The sequence below is a fragment of the Carassius gibelio genome, chromosome A9, assembly GCF_023724105.1.
Source record: "Carassius gibelio isolate Cgi1373 ecotype wild population from Czech Republic chromosome A9, carGib1.2-hapl.c, whole genome shotgun sequence".
Lineage (NCBI taxonomy): Eukaryota > Metazoa > Chordata > Actinopteri > Cypriniformes > Cyprinidae > Carassius > Carassius gibelio.
Window position 1 is genome coordinate 20,040,326 of NC_068379.1, and position 24,735 is coordinate 20,065,060.

The 24,735-nt window shown below is 35.9% G+C and overlaps 2 protein-coding genes across 2 annotated transcripts; both read right to left on the reverse strand.

The window, feature by feature from the left end:
- Positions 1-7,110: 7,110 nt before the first annotated feature.
- LOC128019912 (N-arachidonyl glycine receptor-like) lies at positions 7,111-11,159 on the reverse strand. The gene is made up of 2 exons (XM_052606260.1): positions 10,854-11,159; positions 7,111-9,623 (listed from the first exon to the last, which is right to left on the reverse strand). The coding sequence occupies exon 2, from the start codon at positions 9,611-9,613 to the stop codon at positions 8,627-8,629; it is 987 nt and encodes a 328-aa protein (XP_052462220.1). The 5' UTR covers positions 9,614-9,623; positions 10,854-11,159; the 3' UTR covers positions 7,111-8,626.
- A 7,794-nt stretch (positions 11,160-18,953) lies between these two features.
- On the reverse strand, positions 18,954-22,544 carry LOC128019906 (G-protein coupled receptor 183-A). Its single transcript, XM_052606247.1, has 2 exons — positions 22,378-22,544; positions 18,954-21,051 (listed from the first exon to the last, which is right to left on the reverse strand). The coding sequence occupies exon 2, from the start codon at positions 21,032-21,034 to the stop codon at positions 19,916-19,918; it is 1,119 nt and encodes a 372-aa protein (XP_052462207.1). The 5' UTR covers positions 21,035-21,051; positions 22,378-22,544; the 3' UTR covers positions 18,954-19,915.
- Positions 22,545-24,735: the final 2,191 nt, after the last annotated feature.

Genomic DNA, 24,735 nt, shown 5'->3' on the forward strand with positions numbered 1-24,735 from the left:
ACATTAAAGGTACAATTGTCACAAATGTTTTAATTCTCTATAGAAAGATGTTTTCTCCACTTTTAGTTTACTCCCCAAAATTGTAATAGTTTATTTTTGCAGTGCCTGCTACTTAAAATGAAGACTTTAGGATATATATATATATATAAATATATATATATATATATATATATATATATATATATATATATATATATATATATATATATATATTCATAATTAACCTTTTACATATTCGTTAAATACATAAATAAATCAACTCATGTATAATGATTTCATACACGTTATTCTAATCGTATTCCTATGTTAAATATTTCACATTTTGTCACTTCAGGTGATGAGCCCTACTACAGATTTCATCTGCAGTTTAACTAGGTCACAGTAAAGAGAAAAGCATCTAAAATTATGTTATAAGTTTTATTTAAAGTATCCTTACGTTAAATTGATCACATTTGTGTCTTGGGTGATGAACTTGATCTCAGAATTAATTTGCTTTCAGTAAGATAGTGTCAGTCATAAGACTCATGAGAATCTGGCTGTAGAAGACGATGCATACAACATTTAAACAATGCCATAGACCCTGAAATTGCTTAAGTGTAGCATTCATGTTAGGGGAGCCCACCAGCAAAAAAAAATAAAAATGGATAGAAATTGTCTTTATCTGCAGTAGAGAGTTGTTCAAAAGTTGCACATGCAATAAATATCTACATTGTTGTTGACAAAAGGAGACATTTGCAAGTTTTGTTTCCTTCATTGGATTGTTGGACAATATCCACCATATCCAACAGCACTTTTTTTTTCTGTTTTATAAAATATCCCGTTACTGGTGTGAGAAACCACTGCAAATGATCCAGAGCGATTGTTAATACATTAGGAATGATCTGTCCTGATAAATCAAACTGAATCAAAAACAATTTATTTCTTTCTTTTGAAAAAAACCAAATGCACAAATGTGAGAGAGAATAAATATCACTGGAATATTTGTACTTGAGTTTTTAAATCCCCTTGCAGTAAAAACAAATAAATCTGAACTTAAAGGTGCTGTAGGGAACTTTTGTAAAAAAAAATATTTTTTACATATTTATTAAACCTGTCATTATGTCCTGACAGTAGAATATGAGACAGATAATCTGTGAAAAAAATCAAGCTCCTCTGGCTCCTCCCAGTGGTCCTATTGCCATTTGCAGAAACTCAATCACTCCCAGTAAAAATTAACCAATCAGAGCTGCGGTCGGTAACTTTGTTTGTGTTCAAAATGTAGAAAAATTTATATAATAAGCGAGTACACCATGAATCAATTTTCCAAACCGTGTTTTTGGTTTGTCCTGAATCACTAGGGTGCACCTATAATAAGTGTTTATATTCGGACTATTTTAGATTGCTTCGTGGGTACGGCGGCGGAGTAACCCAGTACCTTTGTGATTCTTCATAGACATAAACAGAGAGAAGTAGTTCCGGCTACGGTGTTCTTCCGCAAGATGCAAGCAGTTCTGTTTATTAACCGCTAGAGCGTCAAAGTTCCCTACCGCAGCTTTAATCTAACTTAAAGAGAAATAAAAAATCACAGACACACACACTGGCCAAACTTGTGTGTTTAACAGGCTTTAGCTACTGTGTAGTCCAGCCTCTAACAAGCCCTGCCATCAACACTGTAAATTTCCCCAGCTTCAGCCTAGGCGGAAACAGTTGTCTTCTTCAATTACAATTGGAATCAGATGTGCTTGTGTTTTCCAGTCAGGCCTATGAAGTCCTCAACAGCTCTGGCAGCTGCCTTTTAATGAGCATTTATTGTTTCGCTGGCCATGGATACCACTTTTAAAGGGTCAGGTTCAAGGCAGAATGATTTTCTTCGCACTGCTTTACAGAAGTGTTTAAAGAGGGTTTTGTGGACTGATGGTTCACTCTCGGCTTCCTGACAACTGTGTTGGCTTGTTTGGCTCTCTCCCCTATTTTTTTTTTCTTTTTCTCTTTCCTGAGTTGTTTAATATAGTTGTGTCGCAGGAATACAGAGGAGAAGATTAATGGACGCAAAGGATTGGTGGCAGTTGTGGGGAGATTCAGGACAGAGCAGGGCAGCAGCCATCTGTTCTCTCTACCTTTATGGCTCTCTTAATGTGGGACAGGAGACAAAAGCATCTCCGCCACCAGGCAGGCGGTGAGCATTTCTGTAGCGCCAGTATAAACTAATTGTCAGTTCTTTTGACGATGCACAAGCCAGCCGCAGACACAAACACATACACACACACAGAGTTTCTCCCAAATGTCTTTTTACCTTTCAATCAAGCGTGGTTGGGAATGGTCCAAGACAGTTGCAGCACGTTTGGAACATCGCTACGAGAGAAAAAGTGATTAAAAGATCCTCTTGAGGCAAAACAGATCATTCACGGAGACAGGATGGCGCGTAATCAAATTAAGATGAAAATATAGAGATGGCCCTTTGGTCTTTTGAAATGAAACAGAGATGTTCTCAGAACTTCATCAAGTGTTGGCCCATGCTCAAACGCAAATGCAGACTGGCACTGCTTTCTTCTGAACGTCATAATCAACTTCAGTAGAACTTGTGTAGCCTTCGAGTAGAGTCAGACATATCGTAATTATGAGCTATGTGGACCTTAACAACCAAGTGTTGTCATATTTACCAGTAAGGAACTCATGATTGTTTATGATACTCACATTATGTCATGTTTCCATGAAAGATTGTGAAAAGCAGCTCTGCAGTAAATGATGTGGAAAATTTTGGCTTAGTTATTTCTATTTTAAGTGCTATAGTATATATTTGTACATGACAGCATATGGTCAATGTCAAGTTAATTACTTATTACTTATTTGATAATGATTTAATAGTCTGAGCATATGTCATCATAATGATATTTTTCTAATATTATTTGCCTGGAATCTATTAGAAATTATCAGGTTTTAACACATTTTACATTCTTTTCTGTTGTGTTAATTATTTTAATTTGTTCCATGCCAGTCTGTTATTGTTGTATCAATTATTTCAGGTAATGCTGCCCTTGGTGCCACATAAAAACAGAATGAGCTGTGGTTAGGTCACTTTGAATATCTCTTCTTGGCCAGATTATGTTGTAGTGAAGTCCAGATTTTATGTTATCAGTCGAAAGTCTGGCTTTGTGAGACTAAATTGACCTAAAAGACTTAATTCTGATATTTGAGGAAAATAAAAGACCTCTTTGTTTCACACGGGCTTATTCTCATCGCACAAACCCATCTTATGTTAAACAACAACCTCACTTTTCTCTGGCGGTGTCGACATCTGTAAAGCAAAATGAAGTTTCCTCTCTGAGTATCAATCTTGTAATTGAGCTCTCGGAGGCTGCTACATGACACGCACACACAAGAACCCCTTCCCGCTGTCAGATCCCTACACGCGGATGCCCTGCGCTGTCACACTGGAGTGGTCTCCTTTCCTCTCTCTCACAATCATTCTTCTGTCTGCGGCTCCCTGGGCCCTGCAGTGGGAGTCCGCCTGCGCACTTAACGTGTCAGGTTTCAATTATTTTGAAAGAGGCATGACACAGACATGTAGTCGAATTTTAAATAGGATTTAATTGTTTTCTCGGTTGTAACTTCAGTCGGATAACAGAGACAGAGGGGGATGGATTGAGAGAGGAAGAAAGAGGGAATGGATTGCGAGAAGTGGGTGGGAGAAAGATGAATTCAACAAGCGAGGGAGACAGACAGAAAAAGTCTCTGATCTGTTTCTTAACACAAATCTCTCTTTGTAAGCTGTAGCTAGGGCCATGTTTGGAATTACAACTTTCATGTCTCTTATCCCTGTTGTAATTCCACCTTGCATTTTCCGCTGGTGTGATACGATGGATCATGGGGAAGTTTAAGTGAGACTGAATTAAATATTTAACCGATCCGACACAAGGCCTGTCTGCTCCACAGTGCTACAATTAAACCGGGGTGCCGTGCTTGCATGTGCAACACTCGATCCCCGCTGAACGCTGTCGGGAACATGCTACTTTACAGACTTAAAATAAATCTTGTCCTAATCTATTGAAAAACCTGACAAGTGGAGCCCAAGGTTTCAAGGCACTTAGCTGAGTAGTGTAGAAAAAGGACTGTACATTATTTATGCCCTCTAATGGTGCTGCTATTCTCTGTGTGTGAATCAGCACTGGGCTCGTCCGCTAAAATAGCCGCCGCTGTAATCAAAGCCATATGTTTTCCTCGCCTCTCTTCCTCTAACTGACAGGTCAATGGACTTGTCTTTGCATTGAGCGCATCCTTTCAGGGAGATCACACCTTATGATATAGATTAAAGAGCGCAAGGTCTTTCTCCCCACCTCTGACCAGATAAGATCCTAATGCATAAGTCAGCGAGGGTTAATGCAGGCACCGCCGGGAACCGCGTGATTTCTGTGGCTATAGAGATAATGAAGGGCACCATCCAATCGTTTTCAAACACCATTATCCACCTCAGTTTATTAGGCCATTATGCCACTTTTGGCATGGTTTTGTATAAGATTCTTCTCTGCTTGGGGATGCATGGAATTTCCAGACCAGATTCTTGTATGCTTTACCGCAACTGGACATGACCCTACAGAAGTTCTTATGAGGCTAATCTGCAATGGCAAATCTTTATCTTTGTCGACTATGTGTGAAAGAAAGTATGTTTATTTTGAATATTAGGGGTACAATCAGACTAACAATGGGTTTATGATCATGTATTATTATGATGATTATTACCGTGTTATTACTGAGTACTGATTGACAGAATTTAGGAAAACGGTAAAAGAAAAATATAACATGATATTAAAATGAAAACATTACCATATATCCATATGTTTTAAAATATGTTTTTATTTAAATTATCTATTTGATTAAACAAAATGTCATAACTGGATCTCCCAGTGAAATAACTTCTCACAGGTGACATTTGATGTCCAATCACATTGTTCCTATAAACCCCGCCCCTTTCTTACAGTCAGCTGCAAGCTTAATAATGCGTTGATAATGTGTTTCATTCGGATGTAAATCACAATATGGCGGGAAAGATCTGTTGCTACTTCCATTATATAGCAGACTTTCAAGTATTCCGGTTTAATGTCTTTTAGTCACATTAATTATATTCCAGTCTTTAAGCCGCACAGTAGTTCTTCTATTATTATGAACTTCTGTGCAAACAATCCAGACGTCTGATGAAAATGTGTCTATTTTTAAAACTTTTAAGAGCTCTGTGGTAATATATATTTTGTGGAATCTGTAGTAAACATCTAGAGTTCAAGCACATGTCCTAAGTAAGACATGCTAACTGTAAAGCTGTTAACATGAATAACATTCCCCTTAAATGGTCTGAGGAAGCCAGTCAGACACTAGCAGTTCCAGTCATGTTTTTTATATGATTTGTGAGTTTGGCTCTGGTATAAGTGCTCACGAACACTAGAATCCCATTATAATTCCCATATCACAATATAAAACTGCAACAGCTGAGGCATAAAAACAACACCATACCAACTCCACTGAAATCACTTGAGACGGTGCAGAGCAATATTGAACCAAACAGATACCGCAGGCCCACTCTGATCATCACTTGATAGTGTGCTGACAGGCAAACTCTATTAAGCTGTCTTCAAATATGCAAAATGATATGATTTTACAATGATTACATATTCACTTCCCAGCTGGCTGGCTCCGTGCAACTCCATTTGTCATTGACTATTGTGTCCAATTATATGATTAGCTCCGAACACTCCGCCACTTGGAGAGCTCTCATGTGTTCCAGTGCACTGACTGATTCACAAACAAAGTCATTACAACATGTATTCACACATATCAAATAACAAACAGATGGCCATTGTGCGATGGCTGATTTGTTTGTAACACGAGCGGCTGAAAAAAAAAGGTAGTATTTGCTTGGCTTTGTTTAAGCACCGACTGTTTTATTCCCAGAGAGAGACATCTGGCTGCCGAGGCGGCTAAATCAACTCGAATGAAAAACAATCTTGTTTCCATTAATTTTTCCTGTGGCAAAAGCACTTGTTATGAAGATTCTAAATTAGTGAAAAAGCTTCCAGATAATTCATCATATGCGTCGGACAGAAGACCGCGGTTGCTCAGAGAGTGTCTGTCTCCATTAACTTGCTGTGATGTGTATCAGGTGGGGGGTGGCTGAAGTGTGTGTGCGTTAACATTTGCAATGCACAACTTACAATAGCTTAATACTGTTTGGGCAAATTTTCAAACTGAAGCATCATTTTGCTGAGTGTATGTATACAGTGGCGCCAAAATGTGTTTGGACATTTAAGTCACATTAAAAATGTCTTAAAACTTTGATTGCATTTGTTTCAAAATATCAAACCAGGTGGTATCTGCAAAGGATTTATGTTACAGTTTCCTCAGAATTTACTTCAGTTTATCTGTCTCAAGGTCATTTTTATGATGTTGGTTCCCCTCAAGTTCCCATCTGGTGTATTCATATTAAAGACTGTTTGAAAGAAAAGGTGCTATTGAATTTACTTCAGTATTGTGAAATATTACCAAGTGAAATGGAATAATGAACGGGGCTAGATTTTTAAACACTTCCTCACCATCAAGTTGGGAGGAACAGTAACTGCTTGCTTCAGGACAGTAAACTTGGACTGGAGACAGTTTTTTAGAAATATATACATTTTAATTAAGGTTAATCGAGTAAAGTGCAGGGTATACATTGGGTGTTTGATGCATAGCAGATTCATGCAGATTTTTTTTTTTTTTTTTTTTGTACAACATAATTAAGTTTGAAGTTGATATTAATGTATAAGGTCTTATAACCAGTCACCACTATTCAAAATTTCACAATTTGTCCCTTTTTTGTTCCTTCAGGGTTTCATATAAATTGTCCTGCAGTGTGGCATAAATTGAAAAATTGCTAATTTAACATACAGTCTCTCAGTAATCATTAGTTCACAATAGCTGCAAAACATGAAGAGCAATTATAACAGAATGAGAAAAAAGAAACATTAGATATAGCCACAGGATGTGTCAGCTTCCCAAAGAAGAAATCAGTCCATCTGTCAGCAGTCACATATTTTATGGAAAGTTAAAGAAAACTAAGGTAATTTTTTCAATGAAAACAATTTAAAACCATTAGCAAATATAATACCTCTTTCAAGTAATTTATTAACATTACATGACACCACCTGATGGTGATATCGGGACAAAGCACAATACGAGCAGAATAAATGAGCCCTGGTTAGTAGCGCCATCTGCAGGCTTCTTAAATGCTCAAGTTTACAGTCTTGCTGTTCCAAAATACTGTTTCAGTTCAGTTTTAAATTTGATCAGCTAATCAGCTTGTATTAAACAAAATGTATATATTTGAATATTTTCATTTGTTTATATATATATATATATATATATATATATATATATATATATATATATATATATATATATATATATATATATATATATTTGTAAGGTAAGTACGACATGTTCCTGGATCAACATTTTTGTTAAAAATATAAATTTAACCCAATCCCTACCCCTAAACCTAACCCTACCCATAATTTATTCCTAAAATCCGTGGGAAATTTGAGCTGATTAACAAGGGTGTAGAAGCACCTAACCCTGATTTTAAGCCTAAAACAGATATTTCCTGAAAAGTTGATTGGAATGTTGTTGAACATGTTGTACTTGGTGAAATCATGCTTACCATAAGCATACTTTGAAAAATCTAGCATGTTCTGCAGAGACTGCAAAGAAAGTGTTGCAGTTCAAAGTAATGGATTTCAAACATCTTGCAGTGATAATGTAACAACACACTGTAAACCCTCTAAAAAAAAATTATAGTTTTGCTTTGATTGGTATACTGCTGAATGAGTAAGGCAAAAAATAACATTCAACATAAACCAAGTTCATTGCCACTTAATCTCCCATTACACAATTTTAGCTTTTACTCATCATTCCAGGTGGCATGGCAAAGCATGCTGGGGAAAAGAAATCCCATCCCAGTTTTAGCTCAAATTTAGTTTGTCGGAATAAAAAGAAACAAGTTAATTAAACTAAAAACAATTAAACAATTCAGATTACTTATAAGATGTCAGTTTCATGAAAAAGCAAGTTGGAAATACTCATAAAAGTAAATTTGTTTAAAGACATTTGTTTAATTTAAGTTTGCGCTACTCAAACCAGTTCATTATTTAGAGAAGGGTTTACAGTGCAGCCCCACACTGGCCTAATTTTTATATGTATACAAGAAAACTAAACCTTTTATTAATACTACGTTATATGTGGCTCTAACTGTAGCCTCTCAATTTAGAAAATTAATCTTTCTCAATCTTTAAAACTCAAAATTTATAAAACAACACACATACTTGCTGCATGAAACACAACAACTGAAAAACAAACAGTTTGTCTTAGGGTGTATTCACACAAAGTTATTTTGAAAGTGAACCCTATGCAAGTGAGCAGTGATGCAATGCAGCAACTACCAATGAAGACACTGGAGCACATGTGATCCATCTCGTAAGTTGACTGGGTACTTACTGCGAACAGTTTCACTAATTAGTATGATCATAATTTTTATTTTCTGCGATTTAAATCTCATTCTGGAATTTAATTGCAAAAATCTACGTTTGCATTCAGTTTACATTGCTTCAATCAGCTGTATTATTTCTCAGATCATGGCACTGGTCAGGTTGCTGAGCGATCGAACGCTGTTGGTGTGAAGGCTCTTCCTCCGAACGCTCCTCAGATAGTTTCTATACAAGATCACGCTGATCACACGGTCCTGAAACTGCTTTGACACAATGTAGAAGAGAATGATGTCCAGCACTGTGCTCGCATTCATCAGGAAGGTGGTGAAGGCCCCCCAGGTGTTGTAACCACTCTCACTGCTGGCCAACAGCATGGAAACAAAACAGATGTGGTAAGGCACAAAACACACCAGAAGCTGAACGATCAGTGTGATGATGATCCGGATGGACTTCTGCTTGACTTTGGGCTTCAGTTTGGACGTGCGTCCATGGATAAGGTTGTCTACGATGACCAAATAACAGCCCACCATAATGCACACCGGCACCAAGAAGAAGAAGACAATACGTGCGAAGTGGACAGGATTGTCACGGCGCAAGTAGATGATGTCGTGCATCTTGATGCAAGTGGTATAGTTTGTGTTGCGGTCAGGGTCTTCTTCCAGGAGAACAAGCGGAGCTGTGCTGCCCAGGGTCATGATCCAGACTCCCGCACAGGACAGCAAGGCTTTACGGACGCTTTTTAGTTCTCGGGTGTGTCGCGGCTGCACTATGGCCACATAACGATCTGTGCTAATGAGTGCGAAGAGCCACAAGGCCAGGCAGGGATAGAGCACCGTCAGTGCCGCATTAATCCTGCAGAACACGTCTCCAAAGGGCCAGTAGTCTTGACTGTAGTAGACCATTCGAAAAGGCAGCAGTAAGATAAATACCAAGTCCACTAAAGCGACATTGATCATGTAAATAGTGATGGAGTTCCGTCTTTTAGTGGTCAAGGCAAAGACCCAGAGGGCGGTCAGGTTGACCACTGTGCCAATGACGAAGATAATGATGTAAAACACTATGCTAGCAATCCGGTACACATAGGGGACGTGGCCCTCGTTGATGACAGGCGAAGTGTTATGGTCCATGATGGTTTGCCTGATTTGACCATAAGAGAAAGAGAAACCAATTTAAAACAGTAGTTTATCAATTCAAACTAAGCCTGTTGCAGCATATTGAAAACGGTTATAGACCTTAATCAGAGTAGCATTATATTTCATTTTTGATGGGAATTAAAATGAGGATCTACAGTAAAAGACCAGTAATCCTCAAATCTGGCTTGCAAGATCCACTTTCCTGCAGAGTTTAGCTCCAACCCTAATCATACAAACCTACCTGTGATTTTCTAATAATTCTGAAGACACTGATTAGCAAACTCAGGTTTGGTGGATTAGGGTTAGAGTTAAACTATGCAGGAAAGTGGATCTCGCGAGCCAGATTTGAGGATCACTGTAATAGACATACAGCTTGTTCACTGGATTGTGCCGATTGTTCATCCTTTCAAAGTAGACAAAATAGTAGTTTTGAAATTTGAAAGGTCTAGGAACTTTATACATTGTGTGCCACTGTAAAGACTGACACCTCATTTTCATCCATGTAAAATCAATATGGCCTCTACTCTGAGTAATGTCTATTGAAAATTTACACACTTTACAGATGCAATTTTATTTCTAATAACTCTTGTACTTTCTGTAGTCTCTTGCAAGTGTGATGCAAGTTTGTTGTTGTTGTTTTTTACTTACACTTAATAGAATAGTAACAGAACATAAATATGTCTTTCTTTTGTCTGAGCAAAAAAGAGTCTTAAAACTATATGAGGTAAGTAAATGATGACAGAATTGTAATTTTGGGTGAACCAACCTTTTATGACATGACACTTTTTACATTTTAGTAAAAAATGTTAAGACACCAAAATGGTTTTCAAAAAAGTGAAAGACAACCACCCTCAGATATGAGTGTTAAGGTAAAAAAAGAAGAAGAACAAGAAGAAACTAACAAAATATTGAATATCAGTCAGTATACCAATACATCATAAAAAGAAGAATGCTACTTTCACTACAGTTCTTTGTTATTTATTGTTTTGACTTGTCATTGTCAAAAATCCGTGCAGAATTAATTTATATTCATCAACAGTCATCCTACACCTTAAAAAATCACTCTACATACGTTTTTGAATATATAATGTTAATGAATGGTCTACTTACTATAGAAACCACATTTGATCTACAACATTGTCTTCTGATAACGTTGGCTGTTCGTAAGACCTATGGGTTTTCAATGGCCACATTTTGTTCAAGATTACAAAGTAAAAAATTGAAAGGTACAAACCTCAGAGATCCATGTTGTTGGCATCGTATTTGTTCTGAGGGCTGTACGGTTGATGACTATAATGTGCCCTTGCTGCCGAGCTTCGATCTAACAGAGGAAGTTATGCCTTTGTCTTTATTTAGATTAGAATTTTTCTTTTGGTTTCTGTGAAGCCCCTTCACTTCCTGTAATGCATGTACTAGTGGAGAATATATCTCAATAGCAAACTCTATGACATATGCACTTTGAGAGCAGTGGAAAAGTAAAAATGTGACAGGTTTGGGTGCTGGTTTATTGATTGGGAAAATAGGGTTTGTCACACAGCATTAGCTCTCTTGGGAACAGCTCACAGCAGGTGGCAACAGAAGGCATCTGGTGTTGAAGAGTTTTAATTAAACACAGGATGCTGAGGTTGGTGGTGTGCAAACAGGAAATGAGATCTTTGTAATGAACAGGGCAAAAAGAAAAAGCTAACCTGATCAACCACGTTTAGACACAACAATCTGTGGTCAACTTAATATCTGAAAACTAAGACTACCTATGATTGTTGTCTATGCCACATCTCTCTCTCTCTCTCTCTCTCTCTCTCTCTCTCTCTCTCTCTCTCTCTCTCTCTCTCCATGTGCTCATAGTTTTATGTACGTTTAAATTCTGTCACCATTTGCTTACATTTATGTCATTCTAATCCAAACCTGTATTACTTTCTGTCCTCTGAGGAACACAAAATATCATATTTTGTCATGATATCTTTGGAATATCTTTGGAATGTGAATAAAAGATGATTTGGGGGTGAACTATCCCTTTAATTAATGCTGTTGTTGTTCTGTGACTTACTGTGGTAGCAAAACCCACACGAGTGGAGTGTTCCAGCAGCCACAGTTCGGCCCGGAAGAAAGAAGGTACTTTAAAAACATCAACACTAAAAACCTGTAATATATGAAGTACATTCATATTCTCCATTATTGTGTTCCATTGTGAACTGTTACCTCTAATAGTCGTGCCAGTGTGACACGACGCCTACACTGTACATCGACTGATTCATTCACCCTCTTTTAACCTTGTCAGACATTTCCTCTCTTCAACACTCGCCCACATCAGGAAGTCACTATAATTTTTAATTTACCCATATGTGGATTACTGACACACAAACATCATTCTCTTACAGATCTGTAGTAGAGACCTGGGGATTTTTTGTTTTTGGTGAGATTCTTGTAAAAGTATAGAGAAATGAACTGTAAAATGAGGAACATCTGCTTGGTCTCTGGGTGCACGCAGTCTTTTTTTTTCAGTTCCTCCATATTAGAAAAAGGGGAAGGAAGGGTGGTCCTATAAACAACCATAATTTAAATAATATAAAAATGTTTTATATTGCAAATATTCTCTTATTTTTTATTAAGTTCCATTATTAGTTTACTTGTATCACTTAGAGCTTGGGCAATACAAATTAATCTATATTGTCTTGGCAATGCAAATTAGACTCCCAGCATGCCTTACTTTTCCTCCAAATCATTAATGAATGCCATACATAGTAGGCCTATTATAGAATCTATGAGAAGTGAATATCATAGTTCTAGAGAAGGGACACCAAAATAATGACTTCATCTCACTGTTTTTATAGACTTGTATGGAAATATGAGATAGAGGCGACAGAGACAGACTTGAGTCTAAAACTAAGACACTGTGATACATATGAACATAATGAAGTTATTTTTTTCATGGGTTTGTACGTTCCTGTAATATTAGGAGATAAAAAATGGTAAACAGGTCATATACATATAGTCTGCCTCAGTGTAGATGACATAAAATAAAATCAGTGTTGGGCATGTTACTGTAATTAAATTAGGATATTTATCCACTGTAAAAATAAAGTATGGGATTACTGCTCATTTTAAGGTTATTTAATTACAGTTACTTATAAAGTATTCGCATTACATGCAGTAAATAATTTCAACAGTTCTAAAATCAGTATTGAATTTGAAATCTAAATTTACTATCTAAAGAGGAAACTAAATGCAGCGTCTTTAACCCTAGCGTTCACTTTCAGTTTTTCCTGATTCACAGAAAAACCTTAAATACGACTAAAATCAATCGAATCTAAAAGGGGACTACTTTTATTTGTGAACACTGACAATAACTACAAAACATTGTGTTCGCAAAATAAACAAATCAAAGGGTGCACTTTCTGCCATCTAGGTCTCCCTCAGTAACTTTCTACACGTCACAAACTCAGCGAATATTTGACACAGAGACATGAGGAATATGTCTATAGAAAGCTTGTGTCTACATTACAATTCAAATCGAAAACAAATATTCTCTGATTATGTAATCCATATGAAACTGAAGTGAGGCACAGTCTTTCCTGCATCTGAAAGCTTGAAGTGTCTAATTTTAAATGAATGAATTAAAATGATTATCTGATTATGTAATCCGTTTGAAACTACAGCGAGGTAGCCTACAGTCTTTCCTGCATCTGAAAGCTTGAAGAGTCTATACTTTTAACCTGTTAAATGTCATGTTGACATATATCATTGGAAAGCCTAAAGACTGTAGTTTTGATGTTTGGTCACAATTTTTTTAAATATTTTACAGAGCAACTGTTATTTATTAATATGCAAGAAGAGTACTCAGAGTCAGAGAACGCGTTCAGACCTTTACTTTGAAATAGTGATGCATAGTTGAAATAATGATATCGAAAAAACAATGGATTATCTTTTTTTGATGCATTGTGAACTATAACGTCCAAGGTTCTCATAGCATTTATTTTATGTGTTTGTTGAGGTTGAATTGAAATCAAATACTGCCATACTGACCCTTAATACTGGAAAAAACTTTTTTCAGGTCACTCAAACCATTTATGGAAACGAAGTCACCCATAAACGGTTACTTATGGGGTTTAATGGTCATCTAGTGGAAAAGCTTGGTACTGCGCCCAAACAAAATCTCACTGAAAGCTCTTTTTGGAGAACAAACTCAAATTCGGAACAAAACTTTTTTTGGTTTTGATTTTCTAGCAGTTTTAAAGTAAAACATGTTTTGTTAAATATATATTTTGTATAATATATCAATAATATAATAATATATTATAATATATTCTATTTAAAATTGTCTGTTATATAATTTATTAATTTATTCTGTTATAAACTTTTTTGTTATATAATCTTTATAACTTTTAGAACTTACTTCTACAAAAATCTGCCAAGTGTCTGCTTTAAAAAGAGACCAACGTTAAAGGGGGGGTGAAATGCTATTTCATGCATACTGAGTTTTTTACACTGTTAAAGAGTTGGATTCCCATGCTAAACATGGACAAAGTTTCAAAAATTAAGTTGTACGTTTGAAAGAGTATTTTTGGAACAAATAACTCCTTCCGGTTTGTCACAAGTTTCGGAAAGTTTTTTTTCGAGTATGGCTCTGTGTGACGTTAGATGGAGCGGAATTTCCTTATATGGGTCCTGAGGCACTTCTGCCGGAAGAGCGCGCGCTCCCGTAGAGCAGAGCACTGAGAGCAGAGACGTTCACTGATCAGAGCGAGAGCGTCGTGAAATGTCACAAAAGAAGTGTGTTTTTGGTTGCCAGGTCAAGAAAACCCTGCACAGATTACCAAAAAAAAAAAAAAAAAAAAAAACAGCATTAAGGGACCAGTGGATGGAGTTTATTTTTACAGAGCATCAACGGAGTTGTGCAAGTGTTTTTGTTTGTTCCCTGCGTTTCGAAGATGCTTGTTTTACAAACAAGGCCCAGTTTGACGCTGGATTTGCACATTGTTTATTTCTTAAGGATAATGCAGTCCCAACGAAAAAGGGTCACGATCGTGGGTTGGAACCGAATGCGATGAGTAAAACTGTTTCAAATATTTCTGTGTTGTTAACTTAGCTATCGGCGCGTAAGCACATCAAGTAAACAACATGCGATGTTGTCATCAAACTGCACTTTCCACATGTACAGCTTAAAAAAAAAAAAAAAAAAGAGACGACATGAAGTGGAACTTAGTCATTTTCCAAAACCGCTAAGCAAATATATACAGTTTCAGTACATACCACATAGAGACATCGTTGCTGCTGCTGCTCTTGTTCAGTTTCAGGCTCTGGATCTGATTCTGGATCATAAATAAACGGCTGAATCTGACTGTTAGCCATGGTTTGTTTTGGATGTGTTTTTCCTCACGGTAATGTCACAGCTTCCAAACGCTCTCAACGCAAAAGCTTACTCGCGCTCGTGATTCTTTAGCTCTGCCCACACGTCACGCCTCCAGGCGCTCGTGTTTTTCCGGGAAAAATCGGTACAGACTATCTTTCTCTTATAAATATAATAAAACTAAAGACTTTTTGGAGTTATGAAGGATGCAGAACTACTCTATAGGTACTCAAGATTTACCCCCCCCCCCCATTTAAGTCTGTGGACCAAAGCATTGAAAATTTATAACAGTTTAAGTTGGACATGTCACTTTCACGTCTATGCTCAAAAAGTGGAACCAACAGTTTGAATGAATTTAAATAAAAAAAATGTGTATATATATATATATATATATATATATATATATATATATATATATATATATATATATATACATATATATATATATATATATATATATATATATATATATATATATATATATATATATAATCTGATTATGTAAATTTTAACTAAAGATAGGTACAGTCTTTCCCGTATCTGGGCTCATCAGTCACCTTTGCGCAAACACCCTATCTAAAAATTATAAAATAAAATAAAACAGTAATCATTTAGACAAGATTTGTCTAATTTTCATATTTTTTCAAGTCCTGCTATGAGCTATGAGTACCTCAGAAGAACAGCGTGATTAAATTAATGACTAAAAGTTGACAAAAATGCAATGACTTTTCGTCGACTAAAACTAGACTAAAACTATGAAAGATTCGAATGACTAATGTGACTAAGAGTATTAAGCATTTTCGTCTCAAAACTAAGACTAAGACTAAATCAAAAATGCCTGCCAAAATTAACACTGTTACTGAGTAATTAAGTTACTTTTCAGACAAAGTTAGTAGTAAAGTAATTTAAATACAATATTGATGATGTTAGTAACAGTTAGGCACGTGCACACATAGACATCAAAGGGGGCTTGAGCACCTGCACTTTTTATTCCTGGAGAGAAAGTGCCCTTTTTTCTTTTTTTTTTTTTTTTTTTTCTTTTTTTTTAAATAATATATATTCCTGTTTGCGCACAGCTTCCCTGTCAAACAAATATATTTATTGAAGAATAGTATATCTAAATATCAGGTCAGGAGTTCTGAAGCGCTCATTGAGCTGATGATACTTCGCATGTGTGATTCAGTGTGAAGCAGACTGACTCACAGCTCGCCTGAAACGAACTGGTTCTTTTGGTGATTGATTCTGAACTGATTCTGTGCTTATGTTATAAGCGCGGGTAAACTGAAGGCTTGAATTAAGGGCAGTCATCGCTAATGACATTACATTGAGCGCAAAAGAACCGGTGAACCGTTTTTTTTTTTTCAACTGGTTTATTTGATCGAATTGTCCGAAAGAACCAGTTCACTTGAGCACCTGCTCCTTTGCCCCAAAAGTGCCCTTTTGTCAAAGCAAAATTTCCTCGAATTTTTTTTGCAATAACATATCCTTTTGTCAACGCCCAATCATAATATTATTACAATTTATTAATAAGAATTTAGTCGTAAATAAAATGACCAATATGTTGACCTTTCACCTGACCGGGAAAATTCCTCAGGCCACACGCGCATTTTTAATTGCTCAAAGATATTTTCAGAACCGTGGCAGCTGGTAAGTGGTGTTTCATTCTCAGCGAAGTGATTTTGATGTTTATATACTTATTATTATTTTACGAGAACGATGTGATGTGAGAACATGCAGATAAGTTGTTTATATTGCTGTGTGTAGCCTGTAGTGTAGAAGTAACACTAGCGTGCTGTTTGAGGGAGAAAAGTTTCACAGACACAGACATCGAGGGGTCTGGTCTTTTTTATGTTATTTGACTAAACTTTTATTATATTACAGTACTTATTTATTTTTTAACACGTTGAGTGCCTTAAAAATAATTATCACAACACTGGTTAGGCTTATTCAGGTTTTCTCATTCTCTGAATTATCATATCAAAAATAAAAACATTTCAGGAATTAATTATATAATTATATTTTAAATGTGACGCAAATATATATTTTTTCTACAATAGCAACAGTGCTTTCAACAGCAAGACCACTTTAGCCTGTAAACTCAATAATATATCTCTGGAAATAAATGTAAAAATATCAGTGTCAATAAAAAATGCATAATATACCTGACATCAAAGTGCAGTGTGAAGGAGATGAATAACAAATGTAGCCTGTCATTTGTTTACATTGCAAAGGTGTTCAATTTTAGACAATAACAACAACAACAGTAATAATAATATTAATCACTATATTCCAATGGATCAGTTTTTTTATGTTTTGTATCAATATTTAAGGTGGACTTCGTAGTAGTGATGGTTAAAATAATAGATTAATGCTGAAACAGAGAAGAAAAAGCCATCAGGTTGGGACAATTTAAGACATTTCAGTTTTCTAATCTCAGAGCTATTATTATTTTAAACTTAAAATTGTCTTCTCTATTGTTTCTTTGCATCAAAGCATTTACTGCTGTATCAATACATAACCATCCATATCGATACGTGAATCCGCAAGAAATGCATCACAATATATTGCTGTATTGATATTTTGAACAGCGCCATTTAAAGCCTTGTTCCATGTGCCCCTTTTATACTTTGAGCACCTGCCCCTACAAAGGTCTCTGCACGGCCCTGGTAATAGTAATGAATTACTTTTTGTAAGTAACTTACCCAACACTGAATAAAATAGCATTTGTGTGGACACTTAATATAACTTAATATAACTTCCTAAAATGAAAATAATAATACTGTAGGGTTCAAAAAGGAAAATGGTATTACCGTGACATTAAAGATTTTATGTGTATTATCTTTAGTGGCTTATTATCTTATTATCCTATAACCACAAGCTAGCTGAAACAAAACAAAACAGAACAAAAAAAATTTAATTGTTATTTCACAATTTGTAGCTTTGGCTATATGATGTGAAAGGTATTATATAATCTAAATGTTCAGAAACATCAACAAGGAGGATTGTAGGTTTTATATTAATCAGTCACCATAGCTTTATTGAGATGTAAATGCTACAGTTGTTTGTTGTTTGTCAGGCGGCGCTTGCAGTGAAGAGTTAGTTGTTGTCACTTTTTTTTACTGTTCCATACAGTGAATCTCAAAGCCTACAGTTTAAAAGGTTACAGCCTGTGTCTCTTTTCTTTTAAAATGGAACAGTTCAAGGAGGTATGAAGCAACACAGAAACCTCCTTCCATTTTTCCAAACCACATCTCCCCCCATGCATCCTCTGTTCTGCTTCGCTTGGGTCTTGGTCAAGGCACATCGTATTGCTCTTGACCTTTTTCCTGTTTTTGTCTGCAGTGTTCTTTTTAGAAGATGAACTATTTGGACAGTTTTCATAGTAATTATTTTCATGCAATTCAGAAACTAGGTATTTTAAATAATCTAACTCACCACAATGAGTTTGCAGTAAACCTTTTACATACTTTTAAAAATAAATGTTAATTTAGTTTATAATAATAAGCAAATTTATTTCTAAGCTAAATTAGCACACCTGTTTTTTCATTATTAATTGATGAAACACTAAAATGTCAATATAAGCAAGCACAAAGTTTCCCATGTAAAGGGGAAGAAGTGACATATGTTGTACTATTCATAATCTTCACTTTTGGCTTTGTGGCTCCCTCTTCTGGATATGTTTTTGAAATTGCAATGAATTCAAAATTTGCCTGATTTTGGTCAAAACTAAAATACAATTTTGGACCAATCATTGTGAATTTTATGAACGGATGGAAATATATATATATATATATATATATATATATATATATATATATATATATATATATATATATATATATATAGACATAGGCTTATGCAACTGACCCCAGGTTGAGTATCTACTGTAGGACCCACAAACTAATCTGTGCTGTATTGGAAGTAGAATGTTTTTTACATTTAAAAGAGGTCAAGCAGCCAAAGAAAGAAAACACACACACACACACGCACATAAAAATGTTACATTTTATTTCATTTCAAGGTACATTTTGTAACTCTTCCATTATCTAGTATGTTCTTAGCTTGATTGTTGCAATGGATAACACATAAATCCGGTCACTTTATTTAGTTTTTGCTTTTATTATTTACAAATAAAACAAAAAGTGTCCATGTCAACATACATTTGGTCAAAATTAAATAACATCAAATGAGAAATGATCGATTTAAGGCTTGTTGTGTGCTGTGGAAGCTCATCTAGACGATTTAAATGGATGATGACACCGTTGATTGTCAGCATGATTGTTAAGTTTATCATCCTGAGACACTACTATGATGCATAAGGAGCCATTGAGAAAAAAGAGTGACTCTTTCCAGTAAGGCAGCTCGCTACATATTCTTAAGGGGGTTTTGGGCATGATCTTGCTCACGCATTATAATGCCACTTGCTTGTGCTATACTCTTTGACGGCAGGTAAAAATAGCAGACCCTTAACATACTGTACCTATAAAGGGAGCGACTTCAGTTAAGACAAAAAGAGTCATTTAATGACTCACTGGTCACATCCCAGTGTTGTATTGATTAAGGATCAAAAGGGTCAATAAAGACTCAAGTAATTTAATCTTTTCTTGTCAATGGAATCAGAAGATTTCAGTCATTGGCTACATTGAAATCACCACAAGCATCATTTCTTGATTCTAGACCGCTGTAACACATCATGTCACTGCATGTAAATATTTGTCATTTTGGCTATTAATTATTGTTTTTTTTATTATAAAGATCAATTATAAAAACCGAAGAACACATTCTAGCAATCAAATGAACAACAGTATGTAAGACAAATGTGCAATAATCTTTAAACAGCATAACAAAATATAAACCACCATTTGAACCAATGGCTTGAAACACTGTAAAATAATCCAGAGGTGAGAAATTTGGAAAATCTCAAATAGTCAGTGAACTTCGGTTCTTGATTATGGGTCAAAACCATTGCTGTTGCTCAACAGCACGCTGCTTCTCTCTTTCTGATTGCTTCTGGAGCTCTTTTGGATTTTGTCATTCCCAAACACGTCTTTGGAGGAGCCTTCAGGCGAGGTCCTGACCACACTCGAGAGGGATATGCTGACTTGCTTCCTGAGCAGTCTGAGAACCTTTTTCTTGTATCCCTTGCAAGCAAAGAAGTAGATGAAGGGATCCAGGCATGAGTTGAGGTTCATAAGGCAGACGGTGATGTGAAGGGAGATCTGAAAGTCATGCAGTTCTGAACAGTCTGGCTTGTACAGCAGCTTTCTGATCATGTACTGCAAGAGGTCGACGTGATATGGGGTGTAGCACACCACAAATACGAGAATGACGGCGCAAATCACGCCAATGGCTTTACGACTACGACCCGACTTCTCTGTCAGTTTATTAGACTTGGCCAGGAGGCGGAGCTTGGAGCACAGTGCTGAATAACACATCAGGATGGTGATCACAGGGATGCCGAAGCCAATCAACACGGCTCCAATGAGAATGACAGGCAGGTGGTCAGTCTTCTCGAAGTTGGGATACTCCATACATGTTATATGACCACTTTGCTCCTCGTTCGTCATGGGCATTGACAGCAAAGGCAGGGTCTGCATCAACACAACCACCCATACGGCAGCACAGATGTACCGCACCTTCTGAACCTTTCGGAATCGGGAAAAGCGCAGCGGCAGCACCACTGCAATGAAGCGGTCCACACTCAAACAAGTCATGAAGTTGACGCTGGCATACATGTTGATGTAGAACAGCAGCGCCACGGCCTTACACAAACCCTCCCCCATTGGCCAGTGGAACCCCTGGCCATAGTAAACGGCACGCAAGGGCAGAGCAAGTGAAAATAAGATGTCCGACACCACCAGGTTGGCTGAATACAGAGTTGTGGAGTTGATTTTTTTTAAATTGGGCCAAATGACATGCAAAGCCAACACATTGCCCAGCAGTCCCACAATGCACATCAGAGAATATACTGCAGGCAGAAAATACTTTGCCCAACCACGATGGTCATACAGGTTGGTACAGGTGTCGGAGTCATTGTTGGTGGCGTTTGTTGCTACTACCATCTCCATGGGGTCAGTTATGAAATCTGGAAAAAGGAAAACAGATACATTACTATAGAACTGAGAAAATCAATCCATGCTTGTACCAGGTTACACTTTGTTGTTTCACTAAGGAAGTGCAACAAGTCTGCGTCCTTTTTTTGTAACGGGCATACATTGCAGGAAAAGGAAATCGCATAAGACACCTGTGGTTTCAAAGCACCTCCACCCCCCCCAATTTACTACAACAATGTTTTTATGAACATGTCAAATACATTTTTCACGTGTGTACGGAAGTTTGTGATACCACTGTAAATGGCAAGGATGTTTTATGTCAGTCATCAGTGCAAATGCAAAGACAGGAGGTCCAGACGAGAAGCAAAAGATGTTTCCTGTCAGTTCCACAACTGCCTGATTTCTGCACCCTCACAAAGACCTTAACTACTAGAAAAACATTTCTAGAATACAACAGAGTAGAATACAGTTCTCTGTGATGGGGTTACAATGATAGTGTAGTGGTTAGTATACTTCTGCAAAGCTTATATACACATTTATTTTTTTTCTAGGGACTAGACTCCTCTAATTTGAAAGAGATTGAGAGGAAAAACAAAACAGTTTGCAATCATTCACAATTGTTTCACTGCAATTTAGCAACCATGCTATACATAGATTTGTAGTATGATAATGAATCATCCATGTGCCAGTACAAACAGAACTCACATGCGCTGATGCAATACAACAAACTAGAATGGATATTTCAGTTTATATTCATTTGAATTCACAGAATAATAAATAAATAATTATTAATAGAAAAATAGAATTTGAACATCATTTCACACATACTATCTGAAGCAAGAACGGGTCAAAATAGCATCAATATATTTTATTTTTGTTTATCTCAAAAAATAAACTGTCTGCACACTCGAATCCTTAAAGCAAATTGAATCACCAAGCTTTCGGTCTGGCACCTTGGTAATCGTGAGTGCGGTGTAACTCCTTCTAAATAATTATTTTTGTTTAGAAAAATGTAATTATGTATATATATATAAAAAAAAAAATATATATATATATATATATATATATATATATATATATATATATATATATATATATATATATATATATATATATATATATATATATTTTTTTTTTTTTTTTGTTATTATTATAATATATATATTTGTTATTATTCATAGAAAAATAAATCAGCTTAAACATAATTTCACATATACTATCTGAAGCAAGAACTGGTTAAAACAGCTTCAAAATATTCAAAGTATTTCCTAGAGTATTTATGATTCTTGTCTAAAGTACTAATAGTGTACTAATTAGTCCTTCACAAACACTATTACAAAATCATAATATGTACTTACCAACACTTTCTTGTGCTGGAGTTTTTGTGCCTTTTTTGTGTCAAGTGGTCTGATCATTGCCGTGTCAAAATTGACACCTCCTGGTCCAGCATTTACCACGTTTTCTAACACACCCAGACTGAGCGATGAAATACTGTTTCAACTTTGCTTTTGCTACCATGACGATGACATAATTTCCTGTATTTGTTCAGAAGTTCTCTCTTGAGTGAGGACCTCTCGCTGTCACATGTTATTTGCCATCCTACACGTGTTCTCCGTGTCTAACTGTGGATTAAATTTGTGACACAACTAGCAATAACATAAGTAAAGAAAAAGATTTTACTTATTTGAAAGATTTATTTATTTGTATTTATTTATCATAATGAGGAGAAAATGATCCAGCTTCATTTATTATATAGTTTTATTTGTGAATTAGTAGGGTAGTATTTTAGTAGTTTTTAAAAAGCACTTCCGATTATTCTTCAGTTTTAATAAAATGTGTTATTTAGATTTTTTTTTATCGTGTGGTTTCTCGGCATTATTGGCTGTGACAGTAGTTGTGAAAGTGCGCAGTTCTTCGTTCTAATGTTAGAAGTTGAAAATGACATCTGAAAGCTTCAGAAAAACTCCCGATTAGTTTGAAACATCCTGTTGGCACCTGTAGCCTTACGTGACAACCTCTTAAAACAAAGTTTTGATGCATTATTTACAAAACTACAGCAGCTGATTCCGTGATTTGTCATAAAGTTTGAGAATACAATTTTTCCAGAATACACGATTTCGTTCTTCACAACGTCTGTTATATAATGTAACTACTAAAATGTTTCTGGCTGTTTGTTGCTGTTGTTGTTTTTTTTTTTTTTTTTTTTTTTTAAATGTCCTGTATTCCTTATGGTTGAGGTTGTGTATTCACTTTAATACGTATGACGCTGGTGACACACAGAGACAACCACAAAAATTAATTTCTTTTGAATTTGGGGTTTTTAAAAAACTTTCAGAGCCTTTCTACTTTCACTAAACAGAAATGTAAAAGGTTATTTCCGGCTACTGTCTCCAAAGCAACAGTTCTATTAACATTTGAGAGGATGTGGCTTTTGACAAATCTTTCCATCTTCTGCTAAACACCATTTACATGTGTGCAAATCTGTAACCTTCATTCCATATGCAATCACTCCATAGCATTATTAGCAATGACTAATTTATTCCTGTGATGTCAACTGTTACCTAAATCTGAAACATCTTTTTTTTTTTTTTCTCTCTCCATGTGGTGAAACAATGTTCAGAACTTTCCAAAATAACTGAGATCCCCAATACGATAAGTCTCATTTTAATGTGTTTGCGTGTAGGCTAAATGTCAGTGCATATTTAATTATAAGAGCATGAAATATCTCTGAAATATATGTGCTCTGTACAAAATCAATGGTGATCTATTTAATATCAAATTAAAAATCATCTAAATCATTCTCTTTGTCTTACGGTTGTCAGCTTGTTCTTTGACATATTTAGAATGTTCTCACACCGCACTCTCTCGTGCTCTTCTAATTGATTTATTTTTTTATCTAAATTAAAAAACTAAACATTCTAAAATCATTTTAAACGTGAAATGTTACCTTCACTGACCCGGTTTTCTGTGAAAATGAGTGTGATAAACAGGAAACCTGAAATTAAGTAATGCCTTGGGTTTCTGCTGTCTACAGATTGACCACTGTTCCAATAGCACTTTGGCATACACACCTATTGCTTCTGCACATTTTTCAAACGTGCAAGGCAATAACATCTCACGTCTAGGGCATGGCATGTCAAGCTATTTCCCGGTGGTGTTTCACACAGCTAAGGGTGGTTTTCACACCCGCTGAGGCCTCCAGAACTCTCTTAAACTGTTAAACTTATAGACAGTGACTGTCAGTGACTTTGGTTTAAACCCATCAAGGGTTGATCCTTGAGCTGCTTGAGTGTCATCTTCACCACACATTACTGCTGGAAGATTGAATATATCAAAAATATCTTCATCACATAGTGTTTCATGAATCTGTCTGTGTCTGAATGGAGAAACTGGATGACTTGATGCGTCAAAAACAAATGAAAACACTGAATATGTCTGCTTGGCTTCTAAACTGAGAGCTGGTGCTTTTAAAATCACACAGACAGGGATTTGGGCCACAGACACCACAGAGACTAGCTCAATTCTAGTGGAATTTGTTTCATTTCTTAAGCATACTAGACAGAAGTTTCAGTTTTGACTCAAAGCAAAAGAGAGCTCAGTTGTTTGAAGTGTCAGAAATACACTTGAAAGTTTTAACCAGACTTGTAATTACAGAATCGTTCATTTTAAAAGACCATCACATCATACTGAAATCTGTCAACAAGATAATACAGACT